General features: G+C 52.5%; 1 protein-coding gene across 3 annotated transcripts in view; it reads right to left on the minus strand.

Annotated features, from left to right (window-relative positions):
* ESYT2 (extended synaptotagmin 2) overlaps positions 1-27072 on the minus strand; it is a 54923-nt gene that overhangs the window by 22719 nt on the left and 5132 nt on the right. For 2 of the 3 annotated variants that reach the window (XM_037049523.1, XM_037049522.1), the window contains exons 2-10: positions 17049-17090; positions 16094-16228; positions 13091-13167; positions 11138-11210; positions 10851-10940; positions 3882-3937; positions 2919-3039; positions 1562-1738; positions 570-652 (exon numbers count right to left, since the gene is read on the minus strand). In XM_037049523.1, the coding sequence (XP_036905418.1) occupies positions 570-652; positions 1562-1738; positions 2919-3039; positions 3882-3937; positions 10851-10940; positions 11138-11210; positions 13091-13167; positions 16094-16228; positions 17049-17090 (854 nt within the window). Of the gene's footprint in view, positions 1-569; positions 653-1561; positions 1739-2918; positions 3040-3881; positions 3938-10850; positions 10941-11137; positions 11211-13090; positions 13168-16093; positions 16229-17048; positions 17091-20369; positions 20457-27072 lie in introns of those variants that run through there. The other variant, XM_037049524.1, reaches the window with a different exon arrangement.

Raw genomic sequence — 27072 nt, forward strand, 5'->3', positions numbered from 1 at the left:
TCCTGAAGTCACAGCATGACACACAGGCCAGTTCTGATGAGACCAAACCTGTCCAATGTCACCTACTCCTGTGCCTTTTTCCAGCTGTCCTGGTTGTTCAATTGAAGTAAGCAAATCAATATTTATTTTTCCATGTAAATTACCCCCCCCAATAATGCCCAACAGACTGACAATGGCTAAAACCCCGTTTCTACACCTGGAGCCACGCTGCCTGTACGGGGGGACGGCTGGGGGCTGGGCCTGCAGGGCCACGAGCCACCAGGGCTGCCGGACACGTCACACCGGCGCGCACAGCTAGGGAAGCAAAGTCCAGGCTCCGTTCACTTTGAATCCATCCAGTGGCTGCTGCGACGGACCCAGATCTAGAAGCTTCCTTCTTCTTACATGTGCAACTCGTCAGGAACGAAACATGTGCTGGGAAGCCTGAGGTGGGACCAATGTCGTATCCGGCAGCCGTTTAAAAACGAATACAACACGTGCGCTGATCTGCTTCTGAAGCTACACTGCAGCTTTAAGAGACGGCTAAACACGGAGTGAGCCTGCGCTGTGCTCAGACGCAGAGGACTCACCTTCCTAGAAAGTCGTCCTTGTCCGGGTCCTCGTCGAAGAGCTCAATCTCTAACTCCTGTCCGGGGTGTTCATAGACCAGGGCCTGAAAAAGTGACAACCCGGGGTCACCCACACTGTTACTGGCATCGTCACCTGCCGAGTGTGACGATCCCAGCAAATGTCACCACGTGCTTCTCTCCAGCACGAAGCCCTGGTAAAGCACTTGGCGTTTCTCACTGTCAGACCACACGCTCTCGTCAGGAAACGGATGTCCACACAGCGATGGTCTGCAGTGCTCAGTCCTGGTGGGGTTACCTCCGGGGGCCAAGCTTGGTGGTGCCAAGCCAGGAGAGCCCACAGCCTGGTGCAGGCTCCACGCAGATGCCACCCTTGGATGACCAGCGCCCCAGGCCCCACTCAGAGACGGGCGGGGGCGGGGCCCAGAGCTGGTGGAGCAGGACGGGCACCAGCTCTGCAGGGCTCTGCTCCCAAACCCACCGAACTGCTGCGGCCGCACCTCCACTCTGAGGAGCGTCAGGCGGGAAAAGGCGGCCACGTAAATAAAGAACAGGTTCACCCTGCCCATGCTCCGGCCAGTTACGATGCTGAACCCAGGAGCGGGGATCTCTTCGGGTAAAGAAACGATGGAATCTATTCAGGAAACGGCTGTTAGGAACCAGGCCCGCCCACGTTTACTGACGGGTATGGACGCCCTGCTGTGTTAGACGACCATTCACAAGACAGAGTGATCTCATTCCTGCATGTGCTTGTGTGTGCTGATAACAATGTAAAACACTCACATTATGAAAAAACGCTGCAATTATTGGTTATGACGACTTTAGGCACTTAAAGTCTAAAATGTTACGTGTCAGCAGGACACGTCCAACTGCAGGGACAGAAGGCGCCGCACTTTTCAGACGGGAAGGTAAAGCAAAGAGAACTTCAGCTGCCACCTGAATTAACGCCGTCCCGGGTGGCAGCGGGGAGGCGTGACTCGGGGACGCAGCCTCACCTCATACACCTCGTTCCACCTCGGACTCAGGTTCTCCTTGATGACCTTGCTCTGGAAGATCTGGGTGCCGACGCGGATCACACCATAGGGGTCTGACTTCCCCTTGAGGAGCCCCTTAAGGTAGGTGTCCTTCCCCTGAAGGTCCTGAGCTTCAATGAAGTGTATCCTGAGAACGCCCTGGAAGGACAAGAGCACCAGCTGCTCACCAGTTCACCTGACAGACAGGAGCCCCGGCTGGGTGCCGACCGTCCGTCCCCCCCCAGGAATGTGGTGCACAGGGAAGAGACGTGTGAGGCGCTCAGGAAGCCAGGCAGGGGCTGCTCGGACAGGAGGCCGGAGGCGGCAGGACGTGGGGTGTGAGTGGCTGGGCCCCCTGGAGACTCTGGGCAGACGCTCGAGAGCGGCCAGGTGCGCACCCAGGGCCGCAGCTGTCGCACCAGACCAGCCTCGTGGGGCCCACCACGACCCTGTTTGGACTCCACGGTGAGCAACACTATGTCGTGGGTGTGTCGGCCCATTGGGGAGCCTGTGCTGTGCACTGGTCACTCTGCCCAATGTTCACAGCAACCCTGTGGAGCACTGTGATCAGCCTCTTTCACAGAGAAGAAACGGAAACTCTAAAGCACATGCCACTCTCAGACTCTAAACACCGTTCTCAGTTCCTAAATGCGGTTTAAGTGATAAATACAAAATACGCATTTTTCTTTCTTTCAAGGCAAACAAAGGCGGTAAGGCTACCTTTGGGTAGGGTTGCAGTCTCCTCCACAAACCCTTTTTAAAATAGTCCTGCCCTGGCTGGTAGAGCTCAGTGGATTGAGCACAGGCCTGTGAACCACGCGATCGCGGTTCGAGTCCCAGTCAGGGCACATGCCTGGGTTGCAGGCCAGTTCCCGGGTCCCGGCAGGGGACACACGAGAGGCAACCATACATTGATATTTCTGTCCTTCTCTCCTTCCCTTCCCCTCTAAAAGTAAATAAATAAAATCTTAAAAATAATTAAATAAATAGAATAGAATAGAATAGTCCTGGGTGATGTTCCTGCCGCAACCAGCACAGAAGGTATGTGTTCTCACCGTGTCACTCATTAGACTCTCAAAGAGAAAACCGCGTCCCAGCACAGAGACCAGGCTGGGACAACCTGCACGTCCAGAGCTTGGCTTTCTGAGTCGGGCACCAGGCTCTCACGCTGCCCTCCGCCAGCTGAGGCCCTGGCTGCGGCCTAGAGGCACCAGCCGGCACCTCTGGGGTACAAACCACCAGATGTACCACCACCCATTCGAGGCCCTAACACCCAGGGCTGCTACCCACCCCCTCCACACCCGCCTATTGGTGGTCACAGAGGCCGGGACAAGCTTACCTTTGGTATTGGAAACCGCAGCTGGGCTATTTGAACCTCGCTGACGAGCGGAACAGTGATTCGATTGGGAAGCACCAGGTAGTTTGATATTATATCCAAAATGATAGTATCTGATAGACCACTGTTGGGGGGGAGGCAAAAAGAACAGAGAGACTGTCAGTTGCCACCTTTGGCAGCCGCTCACCACAAGCACGGACGGCACGGCAACCCACCGGCAGGGTGGGAGCTGCCTCCTCTCCAACCCAGGCGGAAACCAGCAGGTGGACGCCCCGGTGGGGGTGCTGCCTGTCCTAGAGGCTGTGTCCTCAACAGTTCACGGCACCCTGCACTCCCACACAGCTGCACCACTGATTTACCACTGAACAGCTCCTGCGCGTTTCACTCAATTTGTCTTGTAACAGAAAATATTTCAAACTTCCTCCTTCCCGTGACAGGGCCAGGAGGACATCACCGCTCCCGGGAGGGATGCGAGGCTGACGGACCCAGGTGCTCCTGTGGAAAACCTCATGGCCAACACACTGAGTTGCTACCCGCGAGCGGAGGGACAACCAGGGGTGACGATGCAGGTGCGCACCCCACCCCTCAGCTGCCGGGGCCGGCGCCACCCCCCATGGAGCAGCGGCTGCAGCTCGAAAAGGGCCCAGAAAGGGCTGGTCTCAGAACATATGTGTGCTGTTTCAGTTTTCTTTATTCTTCTGGGAAACCAATAAAACCCAAATCTACAAATTAACTCATAAGACAGTGAAAGGCTGCCCCTCCCACTTAGGAACATCTGACCTGCGGCCCTGCTGCCGCTGCGTCAGCACCTCTGGGCCCAGCGCCCGGGGTGGTGCCGGTTGCTGCGAAGGCACAGGCCCGGCCCCGAGGGGACAGGCCCAGCCCCGAGGGGACAGGCCCGGCCCTAAGGGGACAGGCCTACGACGCCACCACTGAGCTGACCACAGCACTCAACAGAATACTCACTTCAGTCCGGGAATATCAAGAAGATTGGTCAGTCCTGTCCAGTTAATTTCCAAAAGCTGTTTAAAAAACAGGGGACAGAATGTTACCCGAGTTATTTACAACGACCAAATCAGGTCCCCCCCATCTGTTTCTTCACCAACAGAACACTGTCCCGCACCCTGTTCTTCGCTCGGAAAACCACCCCGGCCAGCGTCCCGCCAGGGCACGGAGAGCTGCCCGCTGCGTTGTGCGGTGACGACGTCCTAGTTTCCCCAGTAAAAGCACGTGGTGGTCTCTATGTCCATCCCACTTCGACAGGCACTGAGAATTCTTACATTTTATTAAGTCAAGACTCAGTGGGCATCGTTTCACGTGCATGTGCTGGTGCGCGCGTGCAGCTGACGTACAGAGAGTAGAAGTTCAGGTCAAAGAGACACGCTCACGTGTTACGTTGACGGTGCTACCTAATGACCACAAAGACGCACTCCACCGGTTCATACTCCCACCGAAAGTGTAAGAAAATGTCCTTTTTCATACCCTCACCAAAAAGAAATGAAAACCCCGTCCAGTCTGCAGTTAAAAACGGCACTTTACCACTGTCTCCACCTGCATTTCTCTGACATGAGTGGAACATGCTCCACTCATTCAACACCCAGGGGTCCTGCTCATTTCTCTAGTGGGCATTTGTCTTAGAACGACTCCTGCGCAGCTGGCTGTGTGGGTGTGGGTGGGTAGACACCGTCGACTGGAGACACTGCTCTTCCTGTCAAATGGAGACCGCACAGAATCAGCTTACTCGTGCTTTCTACCCGGGGAGGGAATGCTAAAACTGCACGATCGCATCACCCACGGAGCTGGAGGAACACGTTCCGGCTCAACTCCCTGTGGGAAGTGGCTGGTTATAAACAAGCACGAACCAGGAGTCCGGGGTCTCTTGGAAAGACCCAAACTAGAAAGCACCCAATTTTGAAAGTCCTGAAAGACTGAGATTTTTCAGCCTAAGAGAAATGAGATGTGTCCCGCCTGGCTAATAGCAGCACAGACCCACACCCCGCACAAAGACAAGAGGCCTGGAAGCTAGAGCAACTCGGGGTGACTGTCCCCCAACCCGGACATCATGTCCACAGATGTCTTGCACTGAGAGGGACCAGGGGCGTTGAAGAACAGCAGACGCCAGGCCTGGGTGTCCTGTTCCATCAGAAAGCTGATGGAAATACCCCCGGGCTGATGGGGGCCTGCCAAGGGCAGGTCCCCTGGAAGGGACTATGGCCAAGGATGACAAACCTGTCAAGCGATGGAGGGCCTGCGCACACGACCCTCATCAAAATGATAAGACACGTGTGTTTAAATGCTGCCCGAGCTCTGAGACACGACACGCCAGGGAGGCAGGCGCAGGGCTCGTGGAAGGACAGGACCCAGCTGGGCGTGGGAAGAGGAATTTGAACGCGAGACACAGGCCTGGAAGGAGGAGCTGACCTGTCCCTGAGCATAGGGGGAGCTCGGGGACAGGAAGGGCCCTGAGTGGATAGAGGAGGGAGCGGCGGACAAGTGTGTGAGCCCAAGTGTGAGTGTGTGAGTGCATGTGAGAACGCGTGTGTGTGAGAGGTTTGAGAGCTGAATCTGGAAAGTCCACACAGGGACACAGGGAGGAGCCCACAGGGAGGGATGAGCTACTAAAATTAGTGCCCCCGTCCCCCTGCGCCTGGATGACTCAGTTCTGTTTCGGGAAACTGAAGGGCCAGGGAGTCATGTTTCCAAAGGCAGGAAACCACCTCAGGCTGCTGTGGCTCTTCTGTGAGACACAGGACAAGCAGCGAGAGGGTCACATTCCACGTGGAACAAGACGACTGCATCCGTGCATTTCACAGAAACACACGGCCCTGCCCGGCTCCTCCCTGCTCTCCCACGACGCACTGTTGCATGGACGGAGCAGAATCTGCAGTTCGACAACAGCCACCGTCCACTGCGGCACTTACTATACCCCAGGCACCCTAAGTGCATTAATTATTTGGTACAGAACATGAATCACCTGGGAAGTCTGCTGAGACTACAGGCTGGTGGCCCCCACCCTTCTCCGGTGTTTCTGAATTAGTCACTTTGGGCTGGTAGCAAAGGTCAAGAATACTTTTCGTATGCTGTAAAGCTCCCGGGACTGCCAGCCTCCGGCAGGGATACAGAAAACCGGACACAGCTAACCACTGGAGCTGAGGCAACGGGGCCCCCCGCCAGCCGGCAACCCTTCCCCAGAGGCAGCGGCCCCACAGGGCGGGAGAGACGACTCCAGCTAGAGGCTGAGTGCTCACAGCCAGTGGGGGTAAGTCAGCGCCAACCCACTCACGCCCACAGACCCAGGGCGTGCACAGCCCATTTGGTGGGCCAGCAGTGTGGGCTGGCTGCAAAGCCTGGGGACCAGGGCGACCCACAGCTGCAGGGGTGAGGCTGGGAGGCAGCAATGCTGCCTGAGGGACACAAGACCCCCTCCCCACCGTGACAAACAGAGGCCCCTGAGGGAGGGACACACAGTGAGCCCACTGCAGCTGGGGACAGGGCAAGAAGAGAAGATGCCTGTATGCCTTGGGGAGGGGAAGGCACCACCCCGGCCCTGACCGTCGGAGAACCCATGCTGTTGGATCAGTATGTGGAAACCCACCCGCGCAAGACCCACCAAAGACACAGGCATGAGGAGGGTAGAGTCACTGAAAGAGCACCAGGCCCCAGATGCACCCCGGGCCAGGACAATGCGGGGCACCCGCCCCCGCCACTGGGATGCAGCAAACCCGTCCCTCTGATGGAAGCAGACCCAAGAAACTAAGGGACTCCAAGAGCACCTGGTAGGACAAACGCCTCCAGAGCCACCAGGGCTGGAACGGGAGGTGAGGTGTGGTGTGGGGCGAGGCCTCCCTCACTGCTGCCCCTCCACAGGGCTGTAGGGCTGCTATGGGGGGCCTTCCTCCAACACTGCACCCTGCCCACTCCTGTGGCCCGTACCTGCCCCGCTGAAGCAGGGTGGGACGGGCGGCTCACTGCCTCTGTGGGGCACGGGCAGCTGAGACTCTGGCACGTGGACCACAGGAAGTGGCCTCAGCAAGAGTGGCCCAGCGAGGGCAGGCAGCGCATGCCCGGGGAGAAGGTCCAGAGGCTGCACTGGCCTGTAGCCCCACACAGGCTTCATGAGACAGCGGCACAGGCAACCTTTACTTTCCAGTAAAGCCCCCCTTTGTTTAAGGCACCTCGGCTGCACAATCGCTGTACAAGGACGACTCGAGTTCCCCCACACAGGAGGAAACAAAGCTGAGGGAGCGCCCCACAGGGTGGACACGCCGGCAGCCGCCCGAGTGTCTCCCAGGCAAGCTCCAGCACAGGCCTCCTGGACTCGCTCTCGTCTCAGCGGCAGCCCCGGGACGGGTCTGAAAAGGACCCAAGGGTTCCGAACAGCCAAGAGTGTGTGCCAGGGCGATCCCCACAGCTGTCCAGCCAGCAGGAGTGAGCGGCTGCCAATCCCACGGACACATCCAGGGGCAGACGCTGGCTTGCTCTGCCTCCCACCGGAGCCTTCATCCAAGCTCCTGTGCTTCCCAGCACGTGGGCTCCGGTGTCAGGGCCCCACAGGATGCTGGACCCACACGGAGGGAGACGTTTTGGTTCTCAAAAACCTGAGGACTTGTACGTGCCCGGCCCAGGGTCAAGTGTGTTTCGCCCACTGACGTGTATCTACTCTTTACAGTTAATCCCATGAGGTCGGTATTACTGTCGCCCCCACCCCCTGCCCGTTAGAGACGGGAAAACCGAGGCCTAGGGAAGTTAAATGAGTGGTTCAAGTTCACAGTAGGAAGCGAAAGAACGGAGAGGGGAGAACCAGGCTGCAGGACCCCGAGCCGCATTTCACCGCCACACAACCTGCGCACCATCAAAGCTGATCCAAACCCATCGACAAGCAGAGACGTGTGCAAAGGACCCCTGTGGGTCTCTGACGCTGTGCTTCTAAATCATCGGGACTAAAAACAGAAAACAAAAAAACCCACATCTCTCTCCCACTGTATTTTTCACTGGGGTGAGAAGAATGACTTGGCAGCCAGCAGTGAATTTTGTTCTCATATTTTCCAGTTGCAAGTAACTGAAGAGACTCCCTCTGTCCAAAGCATATGTTGGGTGACTTTATTCCCCATATAAGGAAACGAAAGATTCTGAACTTTTCAGAGCCTCATTCTTCTTTTCTAGGCACTAAACTTTGTTTGGAAGTTATGATGACGTTATTTTTAAAAGATTTTACTTAATTTTAGAGAGAGGGGAAGAGAGGGAGAAAGAGAGGGAGAGAAACATCAGTGTGTGGTGGCCTCTCGCGTGCCACCTACTGGGGTGGCCTGTGCCTAGTCAGGCCTGTGCCGTGACTAGGAATTGAACCAGTGACCTTTTGGTTTGCAGGCCGGCACTCAGTCCACTGAGCCACACCAGCCAGGGCTGATGTTATTTTTTAAAGTAACCACACCTAGAAGATCCACTAAGGAAGGGTATTTGGATTCTGAACTCCAATAAAAGGACACTCCATTAAATAGTTAAAAATTCATCGCAAATTACAATACTCCGCCATTTGCCAAAGATTAGCTTTTTATGCTTATTAATGCTCAAATATGCTGACTTTTAAAATCTTTTAGGACTCTCTTCACTTCTCCGTATTTTAGTAAGTTAAAATGCAGCACAAAGGTTCCTTAACAGCTTTGGAGTGGCACCATGCTGCTTTGTGTGCAGTGCCCACCCCACCCCCCCCCCGGGTCTGGGGGACGGGCCTCTGCAAACCACGTTTTCCCCGGGTCACAGCCTAATTCATAAGGCAGGCGCAGTAAGAGATGAGCGGCAATAACGAATGTAAATGAGAATGAGGATGAAGTCAGAGCTGCTCGGACACAGCACTGCGGCGGCTGATCTGACCTCGCGCCAGCTCCTAGGCCCCCCACAGGCAGGTGGCATGGGGCCTGCCAACTGGACGGGAGGTGGCACATGTCTGGGGCTCTGGGGATCTCACCTCGCCACTCAGAGCGGCACACAGTTTACAACTTATGACCTGTTTGGGTCTGAATTTTCCAGTTAATATTTTTAGATCATGGTCAACCAGAGGTAACTGAAACCATGAAAAGCAAAACCGTGGGTAAGGGGGAACTACTGTCATTAAAAGATATTCAGCCCTGGCTGGTGTAGCTAGATGGGCTGAGCACCGGCTTGTGAAGCAAAGGGTCACCAGTTCGATTCCCAATCAGGACACAGGCCTGGGTTGTAGGCTAGGTCCCCAGTAGGGCACAAATGAGAGGCAACCACACATTGATGTTTCTCTCCCACTCTTTCTCCTTCCCTTCCCCTCTCTCTAAAAATAAGTAAAATATTTATATATATATATATATATATATATATATATATATATATATATTCAAAACGAGCCCCCATTTAAGCAATAGAAAGCAAATGAGAATAATATGTCCGTGGAAATACACGGCGAGGATGCGGAGGAAGCACCACTTCCAGTCTGGTCTAGACAAACCCAACCATAACTTGTATTAGGTTACTTGCAGCGAACTGTACAACAAGAGATTCCCATTTTAAACTGTGTGTGATTTAATGGCACCTCCAGGGAGGGATCCTCAAAGGCAACTAAACGGCGTGTGGTGGTGAGTTGGCTGAGACATGGGTCGAGCCGTCCTCAGACACGCACTGAACTGTGCGGAGATGGAAGCTGCGCTTTCTAAGAGTTACTGGTCGTGCGTGAGGAGGCCCAGGGCTCTCTGGGCACCATGGCGTGAGGAGGAGACCTGGCTACGCTGCCCTGGGAAGGGCACACAGGGCTGAGGCCGAGTTGTGGAGAGGACCAGGTGAGGGGCCAGGGAGGGTGCTGGGCTGCTACTGACCCTGAGTGACACCTCCCTGAGGGGGGGATGGAGCCGGTGGGGATGCTCCCAGGACAGTGACAGGAGATGAGGCTGGGGAGAGAGACCCGGCTCCGCCACAGTACAAGTGAGAGGCCACCCCCGGTGAGCCCTCTGCACCTCGGGAAGGTGCCCTAGTGGTGAGTGACGGCCACTAAGGACACAGCTGAGGCAGGACACCAACCAGAGGCTGCAGGAGCCAGGAAGAGGGGGGCCTACATAGAAATGATACCTTTGTTCTCTTATTTTTGTAGTCAATAATGAGTACTGGCCACTTATAATAAAAAACTGGAGTAACATACACATCCCACCATGTAAAGGAAGAACATTATGGCTGGGTTACCCAAGTGTCAGAACCTTTATGACTTTGAAAAGCCCACTGGACAGCCCTGGCTGGTGTGGCTCAGGGGAATGAGCGCCGGCCTGCCAACCTCACTATCGTGGTTCGATTCCCGGTCAGGGTGCATGCCTGGGTTGCGGGCCGGTTCCCAGCAGGGGACTCAGAGAGGCAAGCATACACTGATATTTCTCTCCTCTCCTTCCCTTCACCTCTAAGGATAAATAAATAAAAAAATCTTTTAAAAAAAAAGCCCACTGTACGGACTACAGTCCACTCACACGCTGTGACAGCAGGCCGTGTGTCGGGTGCAGGGGTACAGGAGGCAAAGCCAGGTGGTGTGCGGGCCCCCAGACTGACGCTGTGACGTGGACAGAGGAGGGTCTCGCTTCTCGGTCAGTAAAGGAAACCGTGTCGCTGTCTCACTACAGCTACGAGGGCTCAGTGAGCAAGTGTCCGTAAATCACACCCAGTGATGGGTGCGGAAATGTGAATAACAAACCACTGAAAAAATGTGTTTTCAAATTTCTGTGACCAACACATTATTTCTATGATGAGGCAAAGTCTCCCTGTCTACCGGAAGAGACAGACCCTCGTTAGGGCCTGCAGGGGTGTGAGCGAGCAGGCCCCACACATCAGAGCCAAGGAGAGAACCACGTCTCCCCACGCCCCGTGCCCTTCGACACGTTCGCCTGCTCACCAGTGCGTGGGAAGGCGGGGGTGGAAGAAATGTCGACTTACTGGCTTCCTGAGGAAGAAGATGGACAAGGCTCCCACCAAGGGCATGTCTCCAATCAGCGGTTCCAGGATCACCCGCATCGTACCGTGAATCTAGTGCAAACGGAAAGCCAAGCGTGTAACAGTGAGCAGGGCCTGGCCAGGCGGGACGAGGCACGCGACGGGCTTGGTGAGGCTTCGGGTAGAGCCCACAGAGAAATCTAACTGCCAAGAAGTAAAATCTTCACCATTTTCTTTCTGAGCAGAACACAGGGAATTGTAGAAGACTATGAAGTTTGAAAAAACCTCACCTGTATACTTTTCACACCAGCTCTACAAAAATATCGCTTGATCTCCAAGTCAATCTCACAATTTCCTACAAAACTAGCAAAGAGAAGTTCTGTGTTACATTCTGTTCACTGCCACAGACCTGCAAGGTAAATAATCTGAATAAAATAACAAATAGTGAAACAGCCAACCCCAGGTGCAGCCTGCAGCCTGAGTCTGTTTCACAGCTGGGGCTGCAGGCGTCACTGCCCCCGGGGACTCGCCAGACCCACAGGCCCTGAGGGCAGCTGCAGCCTGGGGTCCTGTGACAAACGTCCCTTCCCAAAGGGAACCCTGGGCAGTGTTGTGATGGAATATACTTTCACTTGTTTTATAAACAACCATGTTTGTTGAAAACAACAAAGTACAGATGGCATTTCTCCACAAGTAAAGAGACGCCCAGGCTCCCAGTCCTGAGAAAACCCGAGAGCCCCAGACTCCGGTGCTGGGCTGGGTGAAGCCCCATCTTCCTCACTGCCGAAGTCACTGAGATTGTACGTGAACGTGGACACCTTGTGGGTGGGGTCTGTGTGCCCCGACCGCACCCCCGACTCCGGAACGCTGCACACCGCACCTCTGAAACTCTGTCTGCACGGAACCCGCGCTCCCGGCCATAGCACCTGCTGCCTTCTGTCTGTTTGGATAGCTGGCCATCAGGATGGGCGTGAGGGGCTGTCGTTTTGTGGCTGATCTGCACTTTCCTGATTTTAGTAAGGTCCAGCATCTTCCCACATGCCTGCGGTCCATTCGTACGCCGTCTGTGGAGTAAGGTCCACTCGAGCCCTTTGACGTAGTCGAATCAGGTCATTCGTCTCTCTGTTGAGCTGTGGGAGCGCTCTACACACGCTGACTGTGCTGGAAGTCAGCCCTCCCCAGACGTGCGGCCGTGTGCACCGGTGCTGCCGACCGCCCTCAGTGTTGACGTGGGACAGCACCCGTCTTCCACGTGTCGTCACCAACGTCTCACAGCAACGCTGCGCACTTCACATCACACAATCCGTCCCCTCCTCGGTTCCACTGATGCCTAAGCATTTTATTCCTCTTGGTCCTACTGCAGAAGAAGCTTTTCTTAATTTCCTTCCGAATTGTACACTAACCATGTATAGACTGGAACTGATTTTTGTGCTGATTTTGTGTCCTGCGACTTTGCTGTGAACTCATTTGTTGGTGCTAAGAGGTTTTTTGTGGGATCTTCAGTGTTTTCTACTCAGAAGATTGTACCACCTGTGAACAGAGATGACTTCACTTCTTCCTTTCAAGTTGGATGCCTTTTATTCCTTCCTCTTCCTAACCGCCTTCCTGTGCTGGGTTACGCCGCAGTGGTGAGGGTGGGCACCCTGGCCATGACCCGACCGTGGAGAAGCTCTCCGCCCTCCACCACTGAGGAGGGTGACTGCTCTGTGTCACCATGGCTTAAGGCAATCTCACCTTCCTGACTGTGTGGAGTGTTGTCGTTGTGAAACAGTGTTGAACTTTGCCACAGGCTTTTTCGCATCCACAGAAATGATCACATGGTTTTTTTCCTTCCAACCATCACGGAGGGGCACCCCGCCCCACTGGGGGGTTTCCATGTTGAACGATCCTTGCATCTCAGGAATGTGCCTCACGTGGTCACCGTGTGAGACCCTTTTAATGTGTTGCCGAATTTGGTTTGCCAGTATTTTGTTAAGGAGTTTGGCATCAATGGTTGCAAGGAATTCAATCTGTAGTTTCCCTCTAGTGCCTTGAATTTCTTTTCCTAACATGTTTTACGAATGGCAATTATCTAGGCTACTGGGAACTCAGAGAGCAGACAAGTTCGGGTCTTCGTCGAGCACTTACACAAACCGAAGACCAGGTGAGAACTGCGCCCGCTACACCCCCCACCACACGGGCGGGGCCAAGGGATGCCAGATGCCATGACCCGCGGCCCCCACAGCACACAGACGAAAGCTCACCTGACCTGAAGGTCCAGGATGATCTGCCTCTTGTCCACATTCTCGGTGTACACCTTGACGCCGTTGACCCTGAGGGGCTGACCAAGAAGTGGCTTATGTTAAAAACACGGGGTTGGCAAAAACATCAACAAAACCACCAAACTTCACAACACAGCACAGAGCCGAAGCGAACTGCCCCGGCGTCCGGTGACACTACGGTAGCCCGCTGGGCCAGCCCAGCGCGGTGCCGGACCTCTGACCCTCCAACACGGGGTGACCGTGAGACCCAGAACACGAGGAACGCGGGGCGCTGGGCACAGGGAGGGCACGCGGCCCGTGTCTCTCCCCTCGTACTTTCCCCTCTACTCTCTCCTACCACGTTGCATGAAACTTGACTACCTTTCCTTTTTTTATTTCTTGTAATTTTTCATTTCTTAAGATTTTCACAAAAAGGGGACTTCTGAATGCATCACAATGACCAGCTGTGGGCACTCTCAACCCCTGACACGTGAGGCAGGGTCCGGGTCCAATGGCTGTGGAGGCAGAGGCGGATCGGCACAGACACGCCCTCTGGGCACCCACGCACAATGCCATTCAACACCTTTTCCGTCCACCCACCCGAGACCCTCCTGCTCGGGAACAGCTCCGTGCGCCCCTGCTGGTGGGGTGGAGGTCCCTCAGCAAGCCCCAGGGTGAAGCTCTCCATCCTCCCCAAGAGCCCACGCTCCCCACGCCCCGGGTCCTGGGCTCCCCCTGACGACACCGGCTCAGACTCAGCCAGACGAACCACCAGAAACAAGGCTGCCGTGCTGTGTAGACAAGTGGAAGTGGGCGTGGGGCTCAGTGCCTGCAGTGTGGGTGTCTGCCTCCAACCCCGAGTCTCCCTCAGCTCCAATCGCAGGTTAGAGGAAGGGGGTCAACCCGACCCCAGTGTCTGGGCATCGGCTAAGACAGGACAGACACCCGCAGGGCTCAGCTCAGACCTGCAGTGCGGACGCGGCGCCCTGCTCAGGCCTCTGCCTCCATCAGACGCCTGAGTTCGCGGCCCCTGTGGGATGCCAGTGCAGCCATGTGGCCGCCTTCACCTGCCGGTCAGGCCCGCTCTCCCCATTCCTGCTGTTCCCCAGCGACGCTCTCAGGCGCCTCACAGCAGGAACCTAAGTCTTCCTCAAGCCAACCTGGCAGGGGTCAGAGCCCTGGATATCCACCCACATGGGCACAGAGCAAGCAGGCGAAGGTTGGCTTCGGCTAAGAACGGTTTTTACATTTTTAAAGGGTTGCAGAGAAGGGGACGGGAGAAGAACATGCCTCAGGGACCCCATGTGCCTGTCGAAACTGAAACAGTGTTCTGACCCCTGCTTCACAGTCACATAGCATTCTGACTGCTGACAGCCTGCTGCCACCTTCTCAGGTTGCAGAAGTCAAGTCAGTGGCACGGGCGAGTGTCCCAGGGGCCCCTGTGAGGCGTCTGTGCTCGCCAGCGACGGACGACCGCAGCCCGGCTGTATTTGGGGTCGCAGCACTGCGCATGCGCCCGCATGCGAGCCTGGGTCCTGCAGAGCTCCGGTGAGGCTGGGCTGTCCCCGCACAGAGCAGATCGCCCCTGATGGGGGTGGGCGGCCTGGACAGTGGGGGGTGGGAATGAGTCTGGGGGCCGGCCAGACACCAGCCGCGTTTATTAAAATCCCAACAGGCCAAGCAAAGACCCCCGTGTCTGGCTCTGCTGCTGGCACACTGTGTGGTGGGTGTCCTGAAATGCGCTGCTGAGTTGTTTGTTAGGTTGCAGGAAACAATGTTACCTTAAAGCCAAAATAACATTAAAGGTCAGTTACACCTCAAGAAGACAAGTTACCTTAAACTGTTGTTAGTTACCGGACTTAAAAAAATAAAAAAGGAAGCTTGTCAGGATCACTAACTGAGCAGCCCCGAGGGTTTCACTGGAAGCCCCACCAGGAACTGGCGGACTTCCTTTGCACACACAGATCCTCCTCAGAGATCCCGCGGGCTCGGTTCCAGACCAGGGCCATAAGACAACTGTCAGTAAGGCGAACCCACAAAAGTTGGCGTACCCCATGCATATAAAAGTTCTGTTTAGCCCAGGCTGGTGTGGCTCAGTGGATTGAGCACCGGACTGTGCACCAAAGGGTCGACGGCTCAATTCCCAGTCAGGGCACGTGCCTGGGTGGGTAGGCCGGGTCCCCAGTAGGGGGCGCCCATGAGGCAACCACACACTATGTTTCTCTCCCCCTCTCTCTCCCTTCCCCTCTAAAAAAAATAAAAAAAACAAGTTAAAATAAGGTCTGCTTACTCTATTTTGTAGTCTAGTACATGTAAGTGTGCAATAACATATTATGAGCATATGTTCATTAAAAGACATGCTAACCGTCATCATCTGAGCCTGTTAGAAAAAAAGGTACCGATGGACTCAAGTCACAGGGTTGCCACAAACCTTCAATCTGAATAAGACCCACAGCACCTGCGAAGCGCAACGCAGCCGAGTGCGCGAGGCAGTGCGGTGCACAGGGCTGTGGTTCCAGCAACAACAGGGACCCCTGCCTTCCCCTGGGCGGTTAAGGGGAGGCCCCGGGACCGTCCCTACAGTCCCGACTTGACGGTGTGAACAACTTGGGGGTAAGCGCCTTTGGCTCACTGTTAGCTACTGACCCTTTAAGTAAGTTCCCATACAGAACTCCCTTCTGCTGAAAACTCTACAAAGTTGATTCTGACAGAACAGTGAGGGGTAGAAAGGCCCCGCCTACCTCCCACCCCCTGCACACACACACAGTGAACCTGATCTGGCCGAAAGACCACAGTGGACAGAGGAGGGCAGGGACGGACCCTTGAAGGACCAGGCGAGGCAAGGGCACCCCACGAGGGGCAGTGCCCGGAGCAGCTGCACAAGCCCCACCAGGCCTCCCAGGAGCAGCGCTCTCTGGGAAGGAACATGGAGCACTCAGCCCACGGTTTCGGTTTTCACCGCCGTCTTAGGTGCACACACACAAGGGCACCTGAGGAGAGGCTGACCTGCTGACCCATGTCGACTCTGGTGAAACTGAAGGTGCTGAGGTGGGCGTTTGCTCCCCGCACGGCCGGCTCTATGGTCTCTCGGAACAACTTCTCTATGAATTGGCAAATAAAAGGCCACATGTGTTTCACAGTCTGCAAAAGAGAAAGAACTCGGGTAAAATAAAATGTCGTATACACAGTGTACTCACGTCATGATGAAAGTTTACGCCCTTAGAGTTCACCAGAACTTTTGAAAATTAAAGGGCAGAGCTTTCTGTTATTCGAAAATCAATACAATTTTAAAATTTAAAATGTATTACAGCAATAAACTACTGATTAACCAATATGTTGTAGGAATTGGTCGTTTTGGTAAAGCATTCTATTTAACCATGTCAGCACATGTAATGATTGCCAAAAAACAGAAAATCAGAAAACCCTGTGGCTTCAACGCATCGTTAAAAACCTCCTAAAACTGAATAGACCTTAATAAACAAAAAGTGAGTTTTCTTTAAGGTGGACTGAGGCCCAGACCCATGAGGGAAGCACTGTCCACATCGGTCTTCACTCCACGGCTCTAAGGACACATGAAATATGGGGATAGCAGACCTGCTTCAAAGTCTGGTGACCTAAAAACAGAGCCTTTTGTAAAAGCACTAGATAATAGAAAGTATCTATTTCTGGGATTATTTCCCTCTTTATAATGTTTCCAGAATTCTTCCTCACGACTATTGTCTAGATCCAAGCAGAGACAGAAGTCAGAGAAACAGCTACGAACACCTCACTGATTTTCTTGCGCCAAAGGCAGCATTCCCTGCTCAGAAGAGGAAAGCAACACATCGTTCGTGGCTGAGCTCTTTGGGAGCAGAAGCCGAGTCCCAGCGAGTTCCCCCAGTGTCAGTATCCCAGCTCCCAAATAGGGAAGGATGGCATCCCACGCCCGAATCCCCACTGGTTCTGCATTCTGTCTCCTTACCTTATTTAGCCATTCTGCTCTTTCTGTGTCTGGGAAGTGAACCTGCGAGGAAAACACACACACATGACTGAGGGACCCCGGCCTGCCAGCCTGGCGTTTGTGCAGCACTTCGTCAAGGAAACGGCTGTGTGGGGTGGGGGCGGGGGGGCAGGGGCTAGACTAGGCCTCACATTCTCCGAACACTCTGCCTGGTGTCATCAAAGGCCCCAGGCCCCTACCCACATCCCTGCCATCCAGGGAACCTGCATGCTCTCTGGAACACCCGACAAGCACTCCTCAGGGGTCCCTTTCTAAAGAACCGCTGTTGCACGTGACGGCGCTGACGTGGTCCAGAGACCCAGACGCACAGCCTTATTGGCCCACGCCAGCCTGGGATCCGCGTCCGTCTCCCACACTCTCCCAATGAGAACTGCACTGGATTTCTCCGAGAGTCCCACCTGCACACCAGAGAAGATGAGTGTTTGCAGAGGTGGAAGGAAACCACCAGGAAAAGAGGAGAACAAGTGCTTCCCTTGCTGTTAAAATGGAACCCTGGGGGAAGGAGGCTGAAGCTTCTCTCCTCGGGAAACGCTCTGGCCCCCTCCCCTCGGAAAAGGGCAGACAGCCCCACCCACATGCTTCGGAAAAGCACGTTTCTGCCCACTTCCAATCGGAGCACAGTCAAAGGCAGGGCCTTGCCTGGGAGTCCACATGCAGAAATCAATGTGCCTGTAACCTGCCTGGAGACCAGATCATTCCACTTTCAACAAAGGTGAAGATCACAGCACAAGGCAGTTGACAGGGTTGCGCTGTCTTCAAGCCTTTTGTGTAAAAGGTGCAGGAGCCGAGGGAAGGCAGATGCGGAAGACCTGGTCCTCGCAGGGCTGAGCCACAGGCAACAACAAATCTCCCCCAAACCAAGCTTCTGGGAGACTAGTGTGGACAGCGAGTCGTCCAACCCACCTCTGCTTGTTTGAAAGAATAAAAGCAAGGATCGCTTGCTGGGTATGCACGCACGTGCGGGTTCTGCGCTGACCTGTCCCCAGGCACCACCAGAGGGAATTCTCAGAACAACCTGCAACTGGGAACTGGTAGTATCCCAAGTTTACAGGACACCTCGGTGGCAGGATGGGGACAAAAGCCCAGAGTCGCCTGCCGTGCTGTGGGGACAGACAGTCCACCGAGCCCACCAGGTTCTCAGGAGGCACTCGGCCGTGGGAGGGTGAAGCCTGAAATCCAGGCAGCTGCCTTACACGGCACGAATGGCTGGTAACAGCCGGAAGTAGACAACTGCGCTCCGCAGTGATCTCTTCACCCAGACTCGCGAGGTTGGATGCAGCGTAAGTCCTGGAACAGCCGATGGAGTCCAGCCAACGGGACAGCCGCTCACAATGAAATGCTGTTATCAGACCCAGCATTTCACCCAGGACTAAAAAGAGAAGGATTTAAAGACTGATTTTTACTTAGTACTCGCACTCCTTCCCGTGACAGGGTTAGGAAAATTAAGTAAGAATGTCAAACTCCAGGTGCATTCACCCTGTGATCCAGCGATCCCATTTCTGAGACATGACCTTAAAAACAGGTACAAAAATAAGAAACGACGAGAGTGCAGTGCCATTGTAACTGTGAAGACCAGAGATGACTCAGGGCCACCAGCGGCGGACTAGCAGGGCCCTCCCACGACGAAGCTGCCCAGCGAGAGAAGGAACGGGGAGGAATGCCCGGACACTGATCCCGGGATTATTTGGATGATGCCACGGAACAACTCCCAGGGTCCGTTTTAAAGTGAAAACACAGCCCTAGCTGGTGTAGCTCAGTGGATTGAGCGCGGGCCTGCGAACCACACGACTGCGGTTCGAGTCCCAGTCAGGGCACATGCCTGGGTTGCAGGCCAGTTCCCGGTTCCGGGCAGGGGACAAATGAGAGGCAACCATACATTGATATTTCTCTCTCTCTCTTTCTCTCTCTCTTCTTCCCTTCCCCTCTAAGATAAATAAATACAATGTTTAAAAAAATAAATAAAAATAAAAACGTTTAAAAAAATAAAGTGAAAACACAGATGGAGAAAACCATGTACGACTGGCCACCCTCATCTCAGAAGAGAGGAAGGGAAGTGTGTGTGTGTGTGTGTGTATAACATAGACTTGAAAAACTTTAAAAAAAATTAACATAAACTTTAAAAAACTGTTCAGCTCAGGGCCAGAAAGAACTGGGTAGGAGAGAGAAGCATGTGGTTGGGGCGAGGAGTCCAGGCGCCCTCCACTCACACCAGGCTTCCCCTCAGTGGCTCGGCCACAGGGCTGCAGAGCAAGGTCCTGTCCAGGCCCCCGCACGCCCACCCCCTCACACGGCCATGGCTGTCCCCACATGAAACAGCGCCCACGAGGAAAATCGAAACTCAGCTTTACAAGAGGTCTGCCTAGAGCCACACAACCAGAGTCAGGGTCCGACTCTCGGAACCGTACGGTCGCCTCAGCGGCCCCTTTCCCACCACCCCAGCTCCAGAGAGCTGTCCACACAGGACATGCCACTCAAGTCACCAAGTGGCCAGTAAGCATGACTCCATGTTTTCAGGTCAGTACATAGTACCAAATCCATTATGTGCAAATACCATCAAATGAGCTTCTACTTTCTATTAAATTTGTCATAAATTACAAGGAATTACTGTCTGTTAATATAAGACATTGCCAGATTTTCAAATCCACCAATATTTATTAAGAGAAGCCATATATTGTAAAATACAGCATGCGCGTTTGTATGTAAACATACTTTTACGCCACACACATTTGCAAATGCAGAAAGTCTGCTAAGAACACACATGGAACTACTGTAACAAGGGAGCAATGAGGCTCTGACGTTCTCCTCTGTAATTCTGTTTGTTTGAATCTCTTTATAAACTACTTCTCTGGTTACTATTGCAATTTGAGATGAAACTAAGAATCCTCTAACAGTACTATTTTTACACAATAAACAACTCTAAAATTACATGAAAACAGAATTTTCATAAATTAACTCTATTTTAACCACATTGCAAACAAGACTCTCTTACAACATAAGTGATCTACTCCAAATCTGACTTGAAAGAAAAATTTCCTGACGCATCGGTTTCAAAGGCCAAGTGCAACTACACCGACTAGACAGGACACGACACCTGCCGGGAATGTTCCAAATGACCACGGCCGCGTCTCGAACACAGCGGATCTCTCTGTGGTCACTGCCTAGTCCCCAGGTTAGGTCTGCCAGGTGCCACCGATTCCCACCCGCCCCGCCTCCCTGAAAGCCAGCAGGACGCCACACAGCAGTTGTTTCTCTCTCGCAAAGCGCCCCAGCCCCATGACTCACCTGGGGCGTGGGACTGTAGGCGACAGAAAAGCTCCTCCGCTCAGCATCACGCAGCAGGACAGAAGAAACACGGCGAGGCCGGCGGGACTTCTGCCCCTGTCACTGCGCCTGCGTCGCTGGGCTACTCCTCAGCCTGCTGCATGTGTGCAGATTGTTCTTTCTGAGCAACGGGCTGCAGAGAGTCTTCCCAGCAGTTATGTGGGTCTGACTCTGTGCCCAGAGCTAGGGATGCGACGCAGACTGGCCACACTCCCATCCTTGGGTGGCTCATGGCTGGTGGACTGCAGTGGACTGGCCTGGTGAGGTGTGGCTGCCAGCCGGGAGTGAGAAGCGGGGGCCAGGGGGAGGGCCTGGCACTGTCTGGAAAGGGCCCCCAAGAGACTCGGGGAGGAGGCAGTAAGTGAGACAGGTGTGAAAGAATCAGCTGGGGTTTGCCATGCAGAGAAAAGAGAACACCCTAAGGGAAAATAATGGGGTTTGCAACGGACTCTGGCTGGACTAGGTGACGGGAGGAGTGGGAAGAGACAAAGCTGAAAGGGCAGGTCAAGACCAGCAGGCGAAGGAGCGCGATTTCACGCCCTAGGCAAAGGGTCCTTCCAGGAGCTCCCAGCAGAGAAAGGACGCAGGGTCAGCCGTGGGGGAGGTATTTGCAGGACCCTGGATCCATTCTGGAACCACCAGAGGTAAGGGGGCGGAGCAGCCACCTGCACGAATAAGACTCCCGACACATGCACACTGGCACCCACTGTGGAAGTGTCACAGAAGACGGAGTTGGAAGGTCAAGCCGTCTCCTGGTGGTGGAATGGCGAGGCATTCAATGGTTCCGAGGCCTTTATTTTTGAAGTGGTTACTTCAAGGTGCCAAAGAAAGAGTGCATCAAAATTGAAGAAAGCAAATCTGTTACCAAATTTTAATTCTGTTCACTGAGCCAAAAATCTGCTCCTCACTAATACATATTCATAAACATTTGCTTAGGTTCCACAAAACAGAATTTAAAGTAGGAAAAACATCACAGAGAAAGGCTGAGAAAATAGAAAACATATTCCTAACTCATGTAAGAACTCATGGACACATATCGTTGGGTTTCAAATCTTAATCTTTCAACTAAAAATAAAAAACAAGCAAAGCCCCCCATTAAATCTGCTTTATAAGTTTAATTACAAAACAAGTTTTCGTATCTATTTATATTGTCTCCACAAACTAGAAATAATCATTGTTTGTCCAAGTTTTGATTATTTTTAAGAGTTGATACTACCCACGAAATCTCTTTTTAACCTTATCTTTAAAAAGAACAAAGGCAGATCTGGGGTTCTAGGATGTTGACATTACCGAAGTCGTTTATTTAGGAAAAAAGTTAAACCAAATACTCAAAGACAGAACGTTCACTGCAGGCCAGGCACTCTGCACACCACCTCCCATCTCCCCTCCCAGCAGCCCTTGGGACACTGAATGGCTCCCATGACCGATAACAAACACACTGTTTAAAGTCACGGGAAGTAAGGGGACTGGACCCAGAGGACCCTAAAGGCGCCCCGGTCACACCTCGCCAAGTATAAAGGAGGGAATTTACACAGAGCTGAAATTTCTAATTAAATCGTGTTTCCCATTTCTGAACATTACAAAACAATGACATAAAACTGCAAATTAAGTAAAGGAGCTGTCTTCACCCGCACCCCCTCGAAGACAGTGTCCCAGGCACCGATGCCTGCAGGGACCCAGCCCGAGCCCCACGGCTGCAGGAGGATGAGGACAGCTGGCCTGACACAGGGTGTCGGGGGGCTGCAGGGAAACACACATTCCCTCGCTAACAAATCTAGAATAGGGGAGTCAACGCCGGGAAACACGAAGAAAGGTACGTATCTTCACACCTGAGCATTAACAATTAATTACCTTTAGCTAAAACTCAAAAGACAATAGGTAAAGGGATCACTGTAGAAACCAAGTATCATTAACCCTCCAACAGTACACTGGTCTATCAAGTTCATTTGTTCATACACTTCCTCATTCCAACAAGGATTTGAGCTTTGCTCATTTCTGCACAGTTCTCTAGACATTTGTCTCAGGGGAAAAAGACAGAAAGAAAAGAAAGAAAGGAAGAAAGACTGGAGGGAGGGAAGACCGAACTCTTCTTACTTGGAGCAATGACTGGCAAGTTCTTCCATTGTCTTAGAAGGAGGGGAGAAAGAACCCAGTTCACTCAGTACAGCAATTCTGAGTGCACCCTCGGAAGGAGAGGAGCAGGGGAGTGTCCCCAACCGGCACAGCCCTGCCTGTCAGCAGCCCCAAGGCCCCCTGCCTGGCTCAAAGACCCAGCCTCACTAGCCACCTGAGGGAGGGTTCCCCCCCATCAATCCCAAACACCAACCTTCCTGAGAAGATCCAGGCAGGAGTGGGGGGGTCCTTGTCAAAAATTAACAGACTAAAGGAAGACCTGGAAGACCAGGACAACAGCAGCAAGGGCTCTAAGAACACTGGAGCTGTGTCAGAGAGAAACTGTTTCGGGAAAACTTGAAGAATCAACACACACCTGTGCCTGGAAGTGCGCTGCAGGTTCACTAAAAAGACCTGCCCTGAGACACTAACAATCTTCAATGCAGGCAGCAGGGAGCTGGCAGCTGCAGGGAATGCAGAAGGAGCACCAGCCTCGCAGGGCATCCCTCCCCGCCCCCGCCCCCTAAGGCCTGGCCTGTCCCTGGGTCTCTCCCCATTGGGGCCTCAGAAGCTCACCACTGGCAGGCTCATTTCAACGCCCACCTAGTGAGAAGGAAACAAACGTTCGAAAAGGTGTGGCTGACCCTGGAGAAGACACGGAGTCGGGGGAGGGTCTCAGGCAGGAGCCTGCACCAACCAGATACGCAGCCTGCTTCTCGGATTGCACTCCTGCAAAGCAATGCCCTCCTGTGGGAGGCTGACACCCGTCAGGAGGCCAGGGACCTGCAGATCAGTGATGGTCTGGGGAACCTTCTCAGCAATCTGCAAAGTAGCCACCACGACAGTGTGCTACTTCAGTTTAAAATATTCCTCCTGTTAAAACACTTTGATATCCCAACTCAGCAGCTCAGCACAGAGGAAGAAAAGCCATTTAAGCTGTGAGTCCACGTGGGAGGAAGGCTTTTCTTCTCAAGGTGATTTACATGAGAGGAGATCTGGATACATGTACCCTGAATTTCAACACCATACCATTCAAAACAAACACTGCTCTCCAAAGCCAGGCTTTTGCTTAAAATCATCATGCTCCTTACAAGTTCAAAAATAGTTCACATATCCTGGGCAGATCTGATAAAATAGCTCAAGCAAATAACCCTTCATAACTTGAAAAGAGCAGAAAGTTAAGTATCTCAACTGTAATTTTTCCTCTTCTTGGCATGTACTATCTAGCAATCTTGTTCTTGGAATCTGTCCATCAGACATCTTTGAAATAAGGCATGGCCTCCCATAAGACGGCTAACATTGCAGTAAGCACAGTCATACTTCTGAAGAACGACAACGTCCACCATGTAATGCTTAATGAAGGTGGACACAACACACGCATGTGCACCCACACACATTAAGAGTTCAGAAAATCACCAACGTGCTAACGGTGGTTACCACTAGTCCGCAGGGCTGAGGGGACTCGGCCCCTTGTATTCTTCCCCAAAGCGTGAAATGTTCTACAACGAGTGTACAGTCGCCTCATACCAGAAAAGTCATGTTTTTAAAAGCTGTATAACACAAGAAATTAAAAAAGACCCACTTGCATGTTCACCAAAAGCAGAAAGGGGGACCTCGCCGAGTGAGCAAACGAAAGAACTTAAAGGTCAACTCCTATGACAGTTTCATAAATACCAAAGGAAGCGCAGAGAACCCCGTCAAGTCGGCATTTCTGCATTTGCCCTTCGGTGTGGTTTTCACCAGCTTGGGGCGACTGCTCCCCAGGCACCAAAACAGAGCTCTTTTCCAGAGGAATGCGCTGCAGCTGACACACGGGCGCCCTGAGGATGGTGCTCTGCACGGACCTGCTGCCCAGAGCGCCCGCTGGGGCCCGTCCCAAATGCACCAGGTAAGAGCCGGGTCTCAGAGGGTCCCCCAGGAACGTGGTAAACGTGCCCGTCACAACGCAGGCGAAGAGGGCAAAGCATGCCTTCGCACTTTTAGGCACAGTGAGATCTGCAAGCCCTATAAAAGCGTCAATCCTCATCAGTAAAAACCTTTGTTTTAAAATAGGTTGGTTTGAGGAGCCCAGCTAGCCTAAGTGTCCAAAATGCTCCCAGTCACACCACTGCGTCAACGGGAAGGCCTAAGGAAGGGCTGCCTTTCCTGTTTCTACGTGTAGTTACAAGTCTAGAAAATGTTTCATCTTACACCACATGTTCCTGAGCAAATGGTCTGCATGAATTAAAAACAATGAGTACGCATTAGTTTAATTCCTAAACCCTATCAAGATCTGCGATCACGAAAATGAGTACTATAAGTAGGTTTGTGCTGTTACCAGCCAGTAAATTCTTGGGTTGAAGACCTCGTCTTGCTCACGCTGGCGTCTCTGGCACCTGTCACAACACCTGGAACGTGGCGAGCAGCTAAGGCCTGCTGGCTGAGCAAACAGGTGAATCAACAGAGGCTGGTTTTTAATCCCTACCCATAAGTGGCACCACCTCCTTAAAATGTGCTCTACTCTAGGAAAAATTCACCTAAATAAATGGTTTTCTTTACACATTTTACAGGATTTTTGTGACAGTAAAGAAAAATAAATGAAAGAAGAAAAATCGATGACAGAGAGAAAGACCAAGAGAAAACTTACAGACAAAACATGTCAGGTGGAAAAATATTTCCATGAAAAAGACGACTCCCAACACAGTTTATGTAAGAACTGTGCCCCGCCCGATTCCAGAAGAACAGGAGGTGACTCAGTGTTTGAGGCACAGCACGGACCTTTACGAGCAGAGGAGCACAGTGGCTGGCCGAAGGTGAAGGGCACTCCAGCTACCTCCTTGGTGCACGGCACCGCGACCCAGCAGCAGCCTTGGCTGCAAACTTTCTGGCAAGCTGAAGGGAGATGAGAGCTCTCCTGCTCAGCACAGGGGTCCCCAGCATCTCATTTCACATGCTCAGGTCTGAACACATCGCAATCTCCCTCCTCCGCTCCCTGAGCACCCCCCACCCCAAGAGTAGTTTCTGTGCTCAGGCCCAGGGCGGTCGGGGAGTGGGGAGGCTGCCCCCAAAACACAGGCCCCAGTCTGAGCACAGCCACCCCTCACCCCGGTCCAGAGCGCATCCTGATCCTCCGCAACCCCCACCCCTCTCCCACAGCTCCCTCCAGGCGGAGCACTCCTGCCCTACTGGGCTCTGGGCTTCCGCCTGGGACCTGCCCCGATTTCTCAATCCTGGGCTTTCGTCCACTGTTCCCACTGAGCAGAGTGTCCTTCTATTCTTAACTGCCCGCAAACATGTCTCTGCACACCCTGTCAGACTAACCCCCTCCCATCTTCTCTCTGATCCACCGGGGCCCTGGGGGCGGGGGCGCAGGCCGCACACCCTGCCCCTACCCACCTGCAAGAGAGTACGCATGTGAGAGCAGGGTGACCCCTTACACCTCCTTGGATCTTTAAATGCAGGAAGAAAATTCATCTGAGCCAGCATACCGTATTTTTGCTGTATAATGCAAATTTGTTGCCCAAATTTTTGAGGAAAAATTACGGTGCACATTATACATGGGTATAATAAACCTGTGTATAACATGCACAAAAACATGAGTGCACATTATACATGGCAAAACACGGTAGTTGTGGAACTAAAAAAAATAATGTGGAAGCAAAACACGATAAAATGCAAAACCACAAACAGTACGTCCTAAAATCATGCTTTATTAGCATGTATCTAATATAAAACCAATCTGTAAGCTAAATTTCTCCAACAGGCATAAGTATGCACTAATAACCTTGACTCAAAGGTCAGAGTTTACAGTAACGCACAGAAAACACACATTTAGACTGTTCATATCTACAAAGCATCATTTTTATTGGTTTTCAACTAGAATTTGTTTGGTTAGCCTATATAATAACAATGTTTACAGTAACAGTGGCAACATAAAAATATTTAGTTATTTACTTTTGTCATTCATAAGCCCACCCTTTTTATTAAATATTCTTTAAAATGTACATGTCTCCAAATTTAAGTTGGAACGATAATTTTTAAAAGCCTTAACAGTTTTATCTGGAATTCTATTAGCAAGGAGGTACGTACAACTGACTTACCTTGTACTATAGCTGGTCACCCTTCATACTTCTTTATTTTTTATTTTACTTATTTTTATATTTTTAGACAGAGAAGAAAGGAGAGAGAAAGAGAAACATCAATGTGTGGTTGCCTCTTGTGCGCGCCCTACTGGGGACCTGGACCATAGTCCGGGCATGTGCCCTGACTGGGAATTGAACTGGGGACCCTTTGGTTCACAGGCCAGTGCTAAGCCCACTGAACTACACCAGCCAGGGCTCTATTTCTTAATTTTCAAAGTCTAATGTTTATAAGATTTTTAACAGTGCTATTGAGATATGATTCAAATATTATACAACTCACTCACTTAAAGTATACAGTTCAACAGTTTTTAGTATATTCACAACATCTGCAATATTATTCAAAGCTAAATGTTGCAAACAATATAGAAATCACAAAAACTTACCAAAAAAACAGGAGGTTCACGAGGCCTGCCAAGAACACTGAATTCCTA

This window comes from Sturnira hondurensis, unplaced genomic scaffold, assembly GCF_014824575.4.
Source record: "Sturnira hondurensis isolate 20B ecotype Veracruz unplaced genomic scaffold, ASM1482457v3 Scaffold0006496, whole genome shotgun sequence".
Classification (NCBI taxonomy): domain Eukaryota; kingdom Metazoa; phylum Chordata; class Mammalia; order Chiroptera; family Phyllostomidae; genus Sturnira; species Sturnira hondurensis.